Below are 15,793 nucleotides of genomic sequence, written 5' to 3' on the forward strand. Positions count from 1 at the left end.
AACGTTTGGGTCCTCCTGTGGTTGTAAGTCGAGGACTACTGGCCATTTGTTTGATAATGCTCCACGCTGAGACCTAAACTAATCTTGTATGTTTTGGGCTAAATCCTGGACCTACATCCTGAATCCTAAATCCACTTAATAACCCTCTGATGCGAAATAATACACTCGATTCTAAAGGAGGAATTTCTTTGACGACACTCAAAATGCTAAAATATTCAAAATAATACTTAACATGCTTTATTTGTTTTTATAACGCTGAATGCTCGCTTGCTGTTCTTATTCCCGATACCCAACTTGGATTTTCCTAGCGCAAGGATTGAATTAATTTTAATACCCCGTTTTCCCAAAAATAAGAAGACACCCCCCCCCTCTTTGGATAATAAGCCCAGTGGGGATTTTGAGTGCATGCGCTAAAATAAGCCCTCTCTGAAAATATTGCGACACAGTAGCCACCATGAGATGCCCATGCTTGCCACCTCCTGCACCCCAAAAATAATAAGCCCTCCCCGAAAATAAGGCCAAGCACTTATTTCGGGGGACAAAAGAACAGAAGACCTGTCTTATTTTCAGGGGGAAACGGTATATATAATTCTGATTTTTATAATTCTGATTCCTATCTATCTATCTATCTATCTATCTATCTATCTATCTATCTATCTATCTATCTACCTACCTACCTTCATCCATCCATCCATATCTATCTATCTATCTATCATCTATCTATCTATCAATCTATCATCTATCTATCTATATCTATCATCTATCTATCTATCATCCATCCATCCATCTACAGTATCTATCTATCTATCTATCTATCTATCTATCTATCTATCTATCTATCTATCTATCTATCTATCTATCTACCTACCTACCTACCTACCTACCTACCTACCTACCTACCTACCATCCATCCATCCATCCATCCATCCATCCATCCATTTAGAGATATGTATTTTGTGTCACAACCCCTGGTATGCCCCAAATATGGGAGGAAGCACACTGCTTCCTTTCTCTGTCTATCGGCTCATCCCAAGAGACCATCCAGACAGAAAGCCATTATTTTTACTGTTGCCCTTGTTACATTTGTGTTGCGTTTGTGCTAAATAGCTTGAAATAGATCTATACTAGTCTCCCTTTATTTATCAGCACAAATGCAACATACATACATACATACATACATACATGAATATGCTCTCTCTATATATATTGTGTTACATTTGTGCTGATAAACATATAAAGGGAGACTAGTATAGATCAGTGTTTCCCAATCTTGGCAAGTTGAAGATGTCTGGACTTTCAACTCCCAGAATTCCCCAGCCAGCATGTCTGGACTTCCACTCCCAGAATCAATGGCTGGGGAATTCTGGGAGTTAAAGTCCAGACATCTTCAACTTGCTAAGGTTGGGAATCACTGGTATAGATCAATTTCAAGCTATTTAGCTCTCATCAGCTAGCCATACCCTTACTGGGATTCGAACCCGGGCTGTTTTTACATTTTAGACAGTTATATTAACCTCTAAGCCACAAGCTCTCCTGCCTTGTCAGCTGAGCCAAGGAAATGATTATGTGTTATGTCAAAGCACCTGGTATGCCCGAATATGGGAGGGAGCATACAGCTGATAAGGGATATAAATTTCTCATTGTCATTTTTTAATAATTTTGAACCAATGGGGTGTAAGGTTTAAAAACTTATTTTTTTGTTTCATTTTAATGATTTCCCAGCCAGGACACAACACTGTTTCACGCATACCGTCTTTTATTGCATGGATGAAGTTGCCACAAGGACAGCCGTCCTCCGTTCCTTTGACGGTTTGCCCATTGAGGGGAAAAAAAACCCAACACTCCTGGTCGTAAAAAATGAAACCGGAGAGGCTTTCTGGGTGTGTCATGCTCCTAGTCCTTAAGGACGAGAGGCGCCTTCGTCTGCGCGGCCACTTCCTTCCCCAGCAGCGTTTCCACGATCGCCAGGCCAAATTCGAAACTGGTGCCCGGTCCGCGGCTCGTCATGATGTGCCCATCTTTTTCCACCCGATTCTCCGAGTATTTGTAGTGATCTTACGGGAGGGGAAGAGAAAGGCCTTAGTAGTTACTCCAGGTGGTAAAAGTGGGCACCCATTTCACCCCGGCCACAACTTTACGCAGCTCTCTGATGTTCGACTCTGCTCCAGATCCACGGTTCTCAATTTAGGGACTGTTCAGAGTTACGACGACTCTGGGGACCGTTCCTCGCACTTATGACCTTCATTCCTGCATCCCCGTGGTTGGGTGATTTACCCTTGGGTGCTTGACTCACAATCACGACGGCTGTTAGATCGTGAAGTGAATCCAGTTTCCCCATGGAGACTTTGCCCGTCAGATGGTTGCAAAAGGGGACACCACCACCGTCATAAACGCAGGTCACCTGCCAAGCATTCAAATGTCGATCATGCGACCTCCAGGACACTATAACCTAGCGACGGATTTGTATTTATGACGGCTGCGGTGTCCCCAGGGAATCTTCCGTTTTCGTGACCTTCCGAGGAGCGCGAAGTCCACAGGGAAAACGGATTTGCTTAACGACCATGTGGCTAATTTAACAACTGCAGGGATTCCCTTAACAACGATGGCAAAGGAAGATTGTAACGTTTATTGGCAATTTTATTTGCGTCCTCCAAATTCTTAGAATTTTATTTGCCTTTTCTGGAAGCTTGCCATTTTCATTTGCATCTCCCGAATTCTTAGAATTTTATTTGCATCTTCCGAATTCTTAGAATTTTTATTTGCATTTTCTGAATGCTTGGAATTTTTATTTGCACCTTCCGAATTCTTAGAATTTTTATTTGCATTTTCTGAATGCTTGGAATTTTTATTTGCACCTTCCGAATTCTTAGAATTTTTATTTGCATTTTCTGAATGCTTGGAATTTTTATTTGCAGCTTCCGAATTCTTAGAATTTTCATTTGCATCTCCCGAATTCTTAAGAATTTTTATTTGCAACCTCTGAATTCGCGGGAAGAAAAGCCGTCAAACGGGACGAAACTCAACTTAACAAGCTTCTCACTTAGCCACATAAATTTCAGGGTCGATTGTGGTCGTAAAGTCGAGGACTACCTGTAGAACATCGGTGCTTGTCCCGTCACTTCTGCGGCCCGGTTCCCAACAGTTCCAAGGACCAGTAATGGACTGTGGCCGGGAAATTGGAATATCCCTGATCTAGATTATATTTTGGTGCATAAGTTTGGGGGCTGGAGGCTAAAACATACGATGGACGGTTGCAGGAACTGGGCCTGGCTTGTCTAGGGAAGAGAAGGACCAGGGGAGACACAAGAGCATCTTCCAATATTTGAGGGGCTGCCCCAGAGAGGAAGGGGGTCAAGCTACTCTCCAAAGCACCTGAAGGCCAGAGAAGGGATGGAAACTGACCAAGGAGAGATTCAACCTGGAAATAAGGAGGAATTTTCTGACAGTGGGAACAATCAACCGATAAAACAGAAGTTGCTTTCAGAAGTTATGGGAGCTTCATCACTGGAGGCTTTCAAGATGAGACTGGACTGCCATCTGTCAGAAAGGATGTAGGGTCATCTGCTTGGGCAGGGGGGCTGGACTAGATGACCTATAAGGTCCCTTTCAACTCTGGTATTCTATATTTAATGGAACAGAAGTGGCCTTCAGAAGTTGTGGGAGCTTCATCCATGGAGGCTGCTTTCAAGATGAGACTGGACTGCCATCTGTCAGAAAGGGTGTAGGGTCTCCTGCTTGGGCGAGGAGGGGGGATTGGACTAGATGACCTACATGGCCCCTTGCAACTCAGTTAATCTGAATCTATCTAAGATGATCAAAGGCCTGGAGGCTAAAACATAGAAGAACGGTTGCAGGAACTGGGCATGGCTAGTCTAGGGAAGAGAAGGACCAGGGGAGACACAAGAGCATCTTCTAATAGTTGAGGGGCTGCCCCAGAGTGGAGGGGGGGTCAAGCTATTCTCCAAAACACCTGAAGGCCAGAGAAGGGATGGAAACTGACCAAGGAGAGATTCAACCTGGAAATAAGGAGGAATTTCCTGACACTGACAGCAATCAACAGAATAGAAGTTGCCTTTGGAAGTTGTAGGAGCTTCATCATTGGAAGCTTTCAAGGAGAGACTGGACTGGGTCTCCTACTCGGGCAGTGGGTTGGACTAGATGACCTACAAGGTCCCTTCCAACCCCGTTCATCGGTTAAACCCACAACACTCCACCAGTCCCTCCCCGCGACACGTTTTTGAGGGATACTGACCTCCGCTCATCATCTTGTCTTTGGCCAAGGGGTGAGTGGTCACTTTGCTCCCAAAGCCGATTCCATGGGCGAGGAGAGCTGTGGGACCTGGAAGCCGACAAGAGGGAAAAACAAGCTTATGATTCACCCAGCATTGCTGGCTCCAGTACAAAAAGGGACGAGCTGTGGGTTACACATTTGCATAAACATTACATTATTATGCATTATTTGCAGCTTCTGGGTTCTTAAGACTTTTTATTTGCAGCTTCTGCGTGCTTAATAATTTTTATTTGAAGCTCCTGGACTCTTATTTTTATTTGCAGCTTCTGAACGCTTAGAATTTTTATTTGCAGCTTTCCCCCCCCCTGTAGTTTTAATTTGCAGCTTCTGCATGCTTATAGTTTTTATTTGCAGTTTTTGCAGGCTTATAATTTATTGGCAGCTTCTGTGTGCTTATAATTTTATTTGCAGCTTCTGAATGCTTAGAATTTTATTTGCTACTTCTGCACGCTTAGAGATTTTATTTGCAGCTTTTGCACGCTTATAGTTTTAATTTGCAGCTTCTGCATCCTTATAATTTTTATTTGCAGTTTTTGCATGCTTATAATTTATTGGCAGCTTCTGCATGCTTAGAATTTTATTTGCTGCTTCTGCACGCTTAGAATTTTTATTTGCAGCTTTCCCCCCTATAGTTTTAATTTGCAGCTTCTGCATGCTTATAGTTTTTATTTGCAGTTTTTGCATGCTTATAATTTATTGGCAGCTTCTGTATGCTTATAATTTTATTTGCAGCTTCTGAATGCTTAGAATTTTTATTTGCAGCTTTTGCACACTTAGTTTTAATTTGCAGCTTCTGCGTGCTTATAATTTTTATTTGCAGTTTTTGCATGCTTATAATTTATTGGCAGCTTCTGCATGCTTATAATTTTATTTGCAGCTTCTGAATGCTTAGAAGTTTATTTGCTGCTTCTCCACGCTTAGAATTTTTATTTGCAGTTTTTGCATGGTTATAATTTATTGGCACCTTCTGTGTGCTTATAATTTTATTTGCAGCGTCTGAATGCTTAGAATTTTATTTGCAGCTTTTGCACGCTTATAGTTTTAATTCGCAGCTTCTGCATGGTTATAATTTTTATTTGCAGCTTTTGCATGCTTAGAATTTATTGGCAGCTTCTGTGTGCTTATAATTTTAATTGCAGCTTCTGCATGCTTATAGTTTTTATTTGCAGCTTTTGCATGCTTAGAATTTTATTTGCAGTTTCTGGATTGTTATACTTTTATTTGCAGCTTATAATTTCCAATTGCAGCTTCTACATGCTTTGAATTTTATTGGCAGCTTCTGCATGCTTACAAATTGATTGCAAACCTGCAGAGGCAGGCCCGGTCATTGCAGCCCCCCCTGATACTAAGTGGTGGTCCCCCAATGGGGCTTTCTCAGATCTGGTGGGGCTGGGCTGCCCATATAGGAGCTTCCCCAAAGGTGGAGGTAGCACCTTACCTGCGCATATGGCTGCAATGAGGCCCTTCCTGCTCTCCTGATCCTTCAGCACCTCTTTCACCAGGGGGGACTGCAAGAAGAGATCAAAGAGAGGGGATTGTTTAAAAAATAATAATTAGCAGAAGCCCTAAAAGAAAAAGAAGAAAGATTTCATAGAAAACCAAAGTTACTCTCCCTGGTCCCACTTCAAATCTTAAGTCTTTTCTTTTTCCAGTTGTAAAGGAAGGATTTCTTCCAAAGCATTTCAGTAAAACTCTGTTGTTGTTTTTTAGAGTAGCAATTAATGAGAGGGGAAAGAAGGATAAGTACAAAAAAATGGAAAGAGGGGTACAGGACTGCATCCAGTTTTGTTGGCCACGATGTAGAAAAGATGTGGAGACTCTGGAAAGAGTGCAGAGAAGAGCAAGAAAGAGGATGAGGGGACTGGAGGCTAAAACATAGGAAGAACGGTGGCAGAAACTGGGAATGTCTAGTTCAACAGAAAGAAGGACCAGGGGAGACAGGATAGAAGTCTTCCAATATCTCAGAGGTTGCCTCAAAGAAGAGGCAGTCAAACTATTCTCCAAGGCACCTGAGGGCAGGACAAGAAGCAATGGGTGGAAATTAATCAAGGAGAGAAGCAACTTAGAACTGGGGAGAAATTTCCCAACAGTGAGAACAATTAATCAGTGGAACAGAATTTGCCTCCAGAAGTTGTGATTTGCCCCAACACTGGAAGTATTTAAGAAGATGTTGGATAGCCATTTGTCTGGAACGTTATAGGGTTTCCTGCCTAGGCAGGGGGTTGGACTAGAAGACCTCCAGGGTCCCTTCCAGCTCTGCTATTCTGCATTCTACTCTATGTTCTAAAATCTATAAAGCACCCAAAAGAGAAGATGGGATGTGTGACAGAAAATGGGACTCTTGTCATTTTACCTCCGACAGGTTCTGAGCTCCCAGGTTGCCCCCTGGCAGGACCACCACATCATAAGGCCCCTAAAAGAAAGAATGAGGGTCACCGAATTCCCCTTTAAGCCATGTGGACTTCAACTCCCAGAATTCATCAGCCAATCATTTTTAAGCTGTGAGGACTTCAACTCCCAGAATTCCCCTGCCAATTATTTTTAAGCTGTGAGGACTTCAACTCCCAGAATTCATCAGCCACTTTTATAAGCTGGGTGGACTTCAACTCCCATAAGTCCCCAGTCAGTCACTTGGACTTCAACTCCCAGAATTCCCCACCGTCACTTTTAAACTCCCAGAATTCAACAGCCAACCATTTTTAAGATGTGAGGACTTCAACTCCCAGAATTCATCAGCCACTTTTATAAGCTGGGTGGACTTCAACTCCCAGAATTCCCCTGCCAATTATTTTTAAGCTGCAAGGACTTCAACTCCCAGAATTCACCAGCCACTTTTATAAGCTGGGTGGACTTCAACTCCCAAAATTCCTCAGTCAGACACTTTTAACACTTCTGGACTTCAACTCCCAGAATTCACCAGCCACTTTTAACAGCCAACCACTTTTAAGCTGGGAGGACTTCAACTCCCAGAATTCCCCTGCCAATTATTTTTAAGCTGCAAGGACTTCAACTCCCAGAATTCACCAGCCACTTTTATAAGCTGGGTGGACTTCAACTCCCAGAATTCATCAGCCAATCATTTTTAAGCTAGGTGGACTTCAACTCCCAGAATTCCCCAGTCAGACACTTTAAGACTTGTGGACTTCAACTCCCAGAATTCCCCACAGTCACTTTTAAGCTGTGAGGACTTCAAGTCCCAGAATCCACCAGATCTTAAGGTGGCTGACAGGGGAATTTGGGAGTTGAAGTCCACCCAGCTTAGAAGGGGCCGTGGTTGAGAACCACCATTTTAAATGGAAAGTGGGGATGTCCAGAGACCCCCACCCCAAAAGTATGCTTTAAAAAAAAAACGAGGGGGGCTCAAACCTTCTTCTTGGCTTCTTCCAAACTCGTATCGGGACAAATCACAACATCGCGGCTGCACTGGACAGGCTCCTTCCCGGACAATCCCGCTACCGTCACAGAAATCTGGAAAGGAAACCGTCGTTGGGTGAGTGCCTTTCCCGCTTTAAGACAGGTGGAGCCACTAAAATGTACTGTCGTAAGTCAAGGACGGCCTACAGTGACCGTTGAAAGTTAAAACAGCACGGGGGGGGGGGGGGGACTTTTTTCAGACTTATGACCGTTGCCTCATTCCCGCGATTGAAATTCACACACTTTGGCAACCGACTCGTATTTACAACGGTCGCAGTATCCCGCGTGTTTGTGTGTGTGTGTCACACAGTCCCCCTTTTTGCGACCGTCTAAGCAGCAAAGTCAATGGGGGAAAAGCCGGATTCGCTTAACAACCGTAGAGGTGACTTATCGACCCGCCGCGATTCGCTTAACGACCGTGGCAAGAAAAGTCGTAAAAACGAGGCAAAATCCGCTTAAATACATTTCTCGCTTAGAAACATAAAATGCCGGGCCTCGATAAGAGCCAAGGTGGCGCAGTGGTTAAATGCAGCACTGCAGGCTACTGCTAGATCAGCAGGTCAGCGGTTCAAATCTCACCGGCTCAGGGTTGACTCAGCCTTCCATCCTTCCGAGGTGGGTAAAATGAGGACCCAGATTGTTGGGGGCAATATGCTGACTCTCTGTAAACCGCTTAGAGAGGCCTGATAGGCCTATGAAGCGGTATATAAGTCTACTGCTATTGCTATTGCTATTGCGGTCGTAAGCAGAGGACTACCCTGTGATTTTAAAAAATAAATAAATTAAAAGGGGGGGGGAAGAGTGCCGGCGTAACTCCCCCCCCTCCCCACACACACCTGTGGGCAGGTAAGACAGGTGAGCCCAGAGACATTCCAATTTCAGCTTTTGGGAGGGGGGGAGACCTGGAGAAGTGGGACGGGGGTATGGGGGGGAGGTCGCACGGGGACTTACTCCTGCCCGGCGCATGAGATCCGTCGGGATGACCGTTTCCATTTCTTCCGCCCCTTTGGCCAAAATCACCAGTGCTCGCTTGGAGCCCATCGCGATGATCCTGTTTGGGGTGGGTGGGGTGCAAAGTGCCTTGAGAAACAGGGGAGGGGGGTATATCGCAGACCCCAGACCCTTTGCTCCCCCCCCCACCTGAGAAAGCTCGGGAAAAGGGGCGGCAGACCAGGCAGAGAAGGAAAGGGGGAGGGACCTATTGGGGAGACCCCTGCCCTAAAAAAGGGGCGATTGGAAGAGACCCCTGCCCCGAAAATGGGAGACGAACCAGGAAAGGAAGGAAGGAGGGAGAGAGGGACCCATTGGGGAGACCCCTGCCAGGAAAAGGGGTGATGGATAGGGGAGGAAGGAGGGGGGACCTTTGGGGAAGACCCCTGCCCTGAAAATGGGAGAGGAGCGAAGAGGGGAGGAAGGAGGGGGGGATCCATTGGGAAGACCCCAGCCCAGAAACGGGATGACCCACCAGGAAGGGATGAGGGGGGTGGTGGTTAGAGGGACCCCTGCCCTGAAAAGGGGCGATGGAAGAGACCCCTGCCCCGAAAATGGGAGATGAACCAGGAAGGAAGGAGGGAGAGAGGGACCCATTGGGGAGACCCCGGTCCAGAAAAGTGGAGATGGAGAATGGGGGACCCTGGCCCAGAAAAGGGGGGGATGGACAGGGAAGGGGGGGACCCTTTGGGGAGACCCCTGCCCTGAAAAGCGGCAACGCACCAGGGAGGGACTCTTGAGGAGACCCCAGCCCAAAAAGGGTGACGGACTGGGGACTGATGGAGGGAGGGACCGGCTGGGGAGACCCCTGCCCGGAAAAGGGGTGATGGATAGGGGAGGAAGGAGGGGGGGACCCATAGGGAAGACCCCTGCCCTGAAAATGGGAGAGGAAGCGAAGAGGGGAGGAAGGAGGGGAGGGGACCCATTGGGAAGACCCCAGCCCAGAAACGGGATGACCCACCAGGAAGGGACGGAGGGGGGTGGTGGTTAGAGAGACCCCTGCCCTGAAAAGGGGCGACGGACCAGGGAGGGACCCCTTGGGGAGACCCCTGCCCCGAAATTGGGAGCGCGGGCGGGGAGGGAGAGACCCCTCCCCTAAATAGGGGCGAGGGGCCAGGGACGGACGGAGGGACCCATTGGGAGAAGGGGACCCCCCCCCCACTTCCTTACGCTCAATCTCGGTTAGAGCTCCGCTGGTTCGGCGCCGCGCTCCGAAGGGCTGGTGCTGCGTCACGGGGGGCGGCTCCTTTGGGGAGGGGGCGGCGCCTGGGAGGAGGGGAGGGGCTGGAGAGGAAGGGGCGCGGAACATCCCCCCCCCACGCGCCCTCCCTCCCCCCCCAGCCTGCCTAGCTGTGTTCCTCCCGCGCACAAAAACCTTGCAAAATATAAAATAAAAAATGCAAAATGCAAAATAAATCATGCAAAATAAAAAATGTAAAATGCAAAATAAATCATGCAAAATGCAAAATACAAAATAAACAATGTAAAATGCAAAATAAATCATGCAAAATAAAAAATGTAAAATGCAAAATAAATCATGCAAAATAAAAAATGTAAAATGCAAAATAAATCATGCAAAATAAAACATGCAAAATGCAAAATAAAACATGCAAAATAAGAAATGCAACGTGGGGGGCGCGTGGATGCACCCCTCCCCTAGGAGTGGTGGGGGTGGGGGTCCCAAAGGTGTGGGGGGCTTGCTCAGCACCATGCAGGTGTGCCTCTCCACCCAAGGTGCCAGTTAAGAGGAAGGAGAAATGTGAATTTCCACTCATGGGTTTCCTCGTGTGGCTTAAAATTTATTTCAGGCAGTCCTCGACTTAACAGCAGTCTGTTTAATGACCGTCCGAAGTTTCAGCGGCCCTGGGGGGGGGAAAAGGAGGAGGGCGTAGGGCCCCTTCTTTCCACGCTTAACGCCCGTCGCAGAAGCAGGTCGGGGATCACCTGATCAAAATTCAGAGGCTTGGCAACGGATTCACACTTATGACGGTCGCCCCGGGGTGGGTAGGAGGTGTTAAACGATCCAACCTTCTGACCAGCGAAGCCAGCTTCGCTTAACGACCGCCTTACTAATTTAACAGCTGCGGGGATTCGCTTAACCACGGTGAAAGTCGAACAAACTCACTTAACCGATGTCTCGCTTAACAACGGAAATCAGGGGCTCAATTGCGGTCGTAAGTCAAGAACTTCCTGTAGTGAGAATAAACCAATACAATCTTTTCTAGTTTTTTTTTTATTCTGGCATACGAACATGGTGGATATATTTTTTTAAATTTGCATACTTTTTTGGTATACCTATAAATATACAAATATAAATATGCATCTTATTTTGATTATCTGATTGATGTGTTCCCCTTGCGTTTATTTTATTGTTCTATTGCCCTCTGTTCACACCAGTTTCGTCCTCCTTATTGTTGTAAGCCAAGCAGCAAATAAATTTAAAAACTAAATAAAATATGAAAAACCGAACAAAATACGATAGGTGGCCTCTGTTAACTCCAAAGTTCCCGGGAAAACTACATTTCCCAGAAGGCACTGAGAAAAAAGGCCCTTCAGAATCCACTTCCGGGTTTTGCAAAGATGGCTACTTCCAGGTCTGCAGGACTTCAACTCCCAGAATTCTCATCATAGCTGGGCAGGCAGAGGAATCTTGGGAATTGAAGTCCGCTGGTTGGCAGGTTGCCGGGTTTCACAAAGATGGCTGCTTCCAGTCTGCAGGACTTCAACTCCCAGAATTCTTATCATGGCTGGGCAGGCGGAGGAGTCTTGGGAATTGAAGTCCGGTGATTGGCAGGTTGGGAAAACACTGTGGTATATAATGCGGGCTTTATAAGTTTTTTAATTTTATTTTATTTTTCGTGTCCTGCAGACAATAAAACACTTTGCAAAGCAGAACAAACACAGGTAGTCCTCGACGTACGACCAACACGGAGGCCGACATTTCTGTCGTTAAGTGAGGCATTCGTTCCGGGAGTCCTGCCCCATTTTACCGCCTTTCTGGCCACCGTTGTTAAGCGGATCCCTGCAATTGATAAGGTTGCTAAGCAAACCTGGCTTCCCCGTTGACGCAGAAGGTCACAAAAGGGGATCATGTGACACACACACCCCGGGGCACATTGCGACCGTCGTAAATGCGAGTCACTTAACAAGCATCTGAATTTCAATTCCGTCACCGTGGCAATATACAGCCGACGGTCATAAGGGTGAAAAACGTCCCTTAAGTCCCCTTTCCCCCCCCCCAGTGACCTCGTAACTGGCCACTCAATGAGCCGTCGTAAGTCGAGGACCGCCTGTATAGAGCTATCCATTCCACAATCGCAGCTGCCATTTCGGTGTTCAATCACTTGCGGCCGTCACAAAGACGAGTCGGCTGTCCTAATTTGGATCACGTGGCCCTGGGGATGGTGGCGGAACGGCCGTAAGTTTGAAACAAGGGCCCTAACTTTTTGAAACTTCGGACGGTCGCTAAGTGAGTCACCGTAACTCGAGGACTCCCCGTAAGCCACCTTTCTCCCACCACGCAACAGGCAGGGGGGTTAAATACAGACATTATGATGACCTTTCTAATCCCCCCTCCGTAACCTTTCAGCGACCCTAATTTGGGATCGGAATCTAACACCCTCTTAAAATAGCAGGAGGGACGTGGTGGCTCAGGGGCTAAGACGCTGAGCTTGTCAATCAGAAAGGTCATCAGTCTGGCGGTTCGAATCCCCAGCGCTGCGTAACGGAGGGAGCTCCCGTGACTTGTCCCAGCTTCTGCCAACCTAGCAGTTCGAAAGCAGGTGAAAAATGCGAGTAGAAAAATAGGAACCACCAATTTTGGTGGGAAGGGAACAGCGTTCCGTGCGCCTTCGGGCGTTGAGTCATGCCGGCCACATGACCACGGAGACGTCTTCGGACAGCGCTGGCTCTTCGGCTTTGAAACGGAGAGGAGCAACGCCCCCTACAGTCGGGAACGAGTAGCACATATGTGCGAGGGGGACCTAAAATAGCAGGGGTCACATTTTCAAAAGTCCACAGACCGGTGTGGCACAGGGTGGCAATGCCCTGCGCCGCCCTTCCTCCCCCACTCCTGGGGTCTGGTCATTTATTACAGCTGGTCCTGGACTTACGACAAGTTCATTTAGTGACCGTTTGAAGTTACAATCATCACCCGCTTTTAACGACCCCATAATCCATTGCGGGGTGGAATCTCGGGCGACTGAATGGAACTGAGTGTTTACTGGCCACCTGCCCTTCCTGTCACCAGAGCGGAGTTTTTTTTATTCAGCAGAGATATTCTCGTTTTGCTGAAAGAGGGAAATATCTGCCTCTACCTGGGAGCGAACTCACAACAGCGTCTCTATAACGGTGCTTTTTCAAGACTTTCTTTCTTTCTTTCTTTCTTTCTCTTTCTTTCTTTCTTTCTTTCTTTCTTTCTTTCTTTCTTTCTTTCTTTCCTTCCTTCTCTTCCTCTCTTTCTCCTTCTCTCTCTTTCTATCACCTCTCTTTCTCTTTCTCTCTCCTCTCTTTCTTCTTTCTTTCTCTTTCTTCTTTGCCGTCTTTCTTTTTCTCCCCTTCTCTCTCTCTCCTCTCCCTTCCCCTCTCCCTCTCTCCCTCTTTCTCCTTCTATCTCTCCTCTCTTTCTCCTTCTCTCTCTCCTTCTTTCTCTCCTCTCCCTTTTCCCCTTCTCTCTCTCTTTCTCCTCTAGTTCCTTTTCCCCCTCTCTTCCTCCTTCTCTCTCCTTCTCTTCCTCTCTTTCTCCTTCTCTCTCTCTTCTTTCTTTCTTTCTTTCTTTCCTTCCTTCCTTCTCTTCCTCTCTTTCTCCTTCTCTCTCTTTCTATCACTTCTCTCTTTCTCTTTCTCTCTCCTCTCTTTCTTCTTTCTTTCTCTTTCTTCTTTGCTGTGTTTCTTTTTCTCCCCTTCTCCCTCTCTCCTCTCCCTTCCCCTCTCACTCTCTCCCTCTTTCTCCTTCTATCTCTCCTCTCTTTCTCCTTCTCTCTCCTTCTTTCTCTCCTCTCTCTTTTCTCCTTCTCTCTCTCTTTCTCCTCTAGTTCCTTTTCCCCCCTCTCTTCCTCCTTCTCTCTCCTTCTCTTCCTCTCTTTCTCCTTCTCTCTCTCTCTTCTTTCTTTCTTTCTTTCCTTCCTTCCTTCCTTTCAATTTTTCTTTTTCTTTGAAGACTTTTTGCTTCTCATCCCAGAAGCTTATTCAGTTCTGACCAAATGGTGGGGAAAGGCAGGATTTATTCTCCTTGCAGACAAAACCTGGTTCTTTTGCATCCTTGAGTGGGAAGAACACAGAGGACTAGCTCCCTCTGTGAAGAGTATCAATCCTGCCACTCGGTCAGAACTGAAGAAGCTCCTGGGATCAGAAACGAAACCTCTTCAGAAGGAAAAAAAAAGATTTTTGCCTTTTTTTTGTAGGGGGGGAGGGACACAACCTGGAGACCTCCCCCCGCCAAAGACATGTGGAGCAGTCTCTGGATCACCTCCTGCGCCTGATCCATGCGCGCGCCCCCCACCCCAATTGGGGAAGGGGCTTTTTTCGCCCTTCGGCAGCCCGGGGGTGGTGGGGGTGACGCACTTAGCAGAGGGGGCTCTGCGGCTTTGCTTGGGGGTCGCGGGCAGCGGTTTTGCGAGAGGGGGAGGCTGCGAATTCGTCACAGCCGCGGCGATCCGCCCACGCCCCTCCCTCCCCTCCCCTCCCCGCCGCTGCTAGAACCCGTGGAATCTACACGGGCGGCTTTTCCGCGGGGGGGGGGGGAGAGGGGGCGCCCGACCGATGAGGGACGCAGCCCGGGAGGTAAACACGACCAGACGCAGCGCAATCAGACATCCGATAGAGCCAGAAGGGACCTTGGAGGTCTTCTAGTCCAGCCCCCTGCTCAAGCAGGAAAGCCTAGACCATTTCAATCCATCTATCAATGATTGAATGATTGAAGTGCTGATTGATTGATTGATTGATTGATTGATTGATTGCAATTGTCTCGGGGTCTCCTGCTTGAGCAGCGTGTTGCACTAGAAGACCTCCGAGGGCCCTTCCAGGTCTATTCTGATTGATTGATTGATTGATTGATTGATTGATTGATTGAAATGATCCAGGGCCTCCTGTTTGAGCAGGGGGTCAGACTAGAAGACCTCTAAGGTACCTTCCAGCACTATTCTCATTGATTGATTGATTGATTGACTGACTGACTGATTGATTGATTGATTGAAATGGTCCAGGGTCTCCTGCTTTAGCAGGGGGTTGGACTAGAAGACCTCCAAGGTCCCTTCCAGCTCCATTCTCATTGATCGATTGAAATGGTGCAGGACCTCCTGCTTGAGCAGGGGGTCAGACTAGAAGACCTCTAAGGTCCCTTCCAGCTCTATTCTCATTGATTGAGTGATTGACTGATTGAAATGGTCCAGGGTCTCCTGCTTCAGCAGGGGGTCGGACTAGAAGACCTCCAAGGTCCCTTCCAGCTCTATTCTCATTGATCGATTGAAATGGTCCAGGGTCTCCTGCTTCAGCAGGGGGTCGGACTAGAAGACCTCTAAGGTCCCTTCCAGCTCTATTCTCATTGATTGATTGATTGATTGATTGATTGACTGATTGAAATGGTCTAGGGTCTCCTGCTTCAGCAGGGGGTCAGACTAGAAGACCTCCAAGGTCCCTTCCAGCTCTATTCTCATTGATTGATTGACTGACTGATTGAAATGGTCCAGGGTCTCCTGCTTCAGCAGGGGGTCAGACTAGAAGACCTCCAAGGTCCCTTCCAGCTCTATTCTCATTGATTGATTGACTGACTGATTGAAATGGTCCAGGGTCTCCTGCTTCAGCATGGGGTTGGACTAGAAGACCTCCGAGGACCCTTCCAGCTCTGTTCTGACGGAGGGAGGGAGGGGTTTTTAGAAGACTCGCAAACGCCACCATTCAAGCCGAGAGCGCTGCGGAAATTCTCCTGCCCACCTTTGGCGGGGATTCCAGCCTTTAGGGTGGGGAAAGGGGGATCCCGCCCCGCCCCGCCGGCCCCCCTTGTCCTCTTAGCCCCGCCGGCCGCATCCAGAAGCGAGGACTCCGCGCCGGAGGAAGCTCCGCGGAGAGCGCACCGACCTTTTAAGCGCACTTCCCCTCAGG

The 15,793-nt window shown here is 47.6% G+C and overlaps 1 protein-coding gene across 1 annotated transcript; it reads right to left on the reverse strand.

Moving 5' to 3' along the window:
* Nucleotides 1-1,738: 1,738 nt before the first annotated feature.
* LOC148042611 (protein/nucleic acid deglycase DJ-1) lies at nucleotides 1,739-9,951 on the reverse strand. Its single transcript, XM_087702205.1, has 7 exons — nucleotides 9,866-9,951; nucleotides 8,657-8,756; nucleotides 7,658-7,759; nucleotides 6,645-6,704; nucleotides 5,730-5,799; nucleotides 4,253-4,339; nucleotides 1,739-2,054 (listed from the first exon to the last, which is right to left on the reverse strand). The coding sequence occupies exons 2-7, from the start codon at nucleotides 8,744-8,746 to the stop codon at nucleotides 1,894-1,896; spliced, it is 570 nt and encodes a 189-aa protein (XP_087558331.1). The 5' UTR covers nucleotides 8,747-8,756; nucleotides 9,866-9,951; the 3' UTR covers nucleotides 1,739-1,893.
* Nucleotides 9,952-15,793: the final 5,842 nt, after the last annotated feature.

The sequence above is a fragment of the Thamnophis sirtalis genome, unplaced genomic scaffold (assembly GCF_051295495.1).
Source record: "Thamnophis sirtalis isolate CommonGarterSnake01/CBP01778 unplaced genomic scaffold, rThaSir2_p1.2 scaffold_15, whole genome shotgun sequence".
NCBI lineage: Eukaryota > Metazoa > Chordata > Lepidosauria > Squamata > Natricidae > Thamnophis > Thamnophis sirtalis.

Bases quoted from the DNA above. Each gene is read 5' to 3' on its own strand.
- LOC148042611 (XM_087702205.1), bottom strand. From the start codon at position 8,746: ATGGGCTCCAAGCGAGCACTGGTGATTTTGGCCAAAGGGGCGGAAGAA. The intron at 6,705-7,657 runs GTTTGAGCCCCC...TCTTTCTTTTAG, and splicing joins TGGAAGAAGCCAAGAAGAAG to GGGCCTTATGATGTGGTGGT. The intron at 2,055-4,252 runs GTCAGTATCCCT...CCCTCCCGTAAG, and splicing joins AGACAAGATGATGAGCGGAG to ATCACTACAAATACTCGGAG.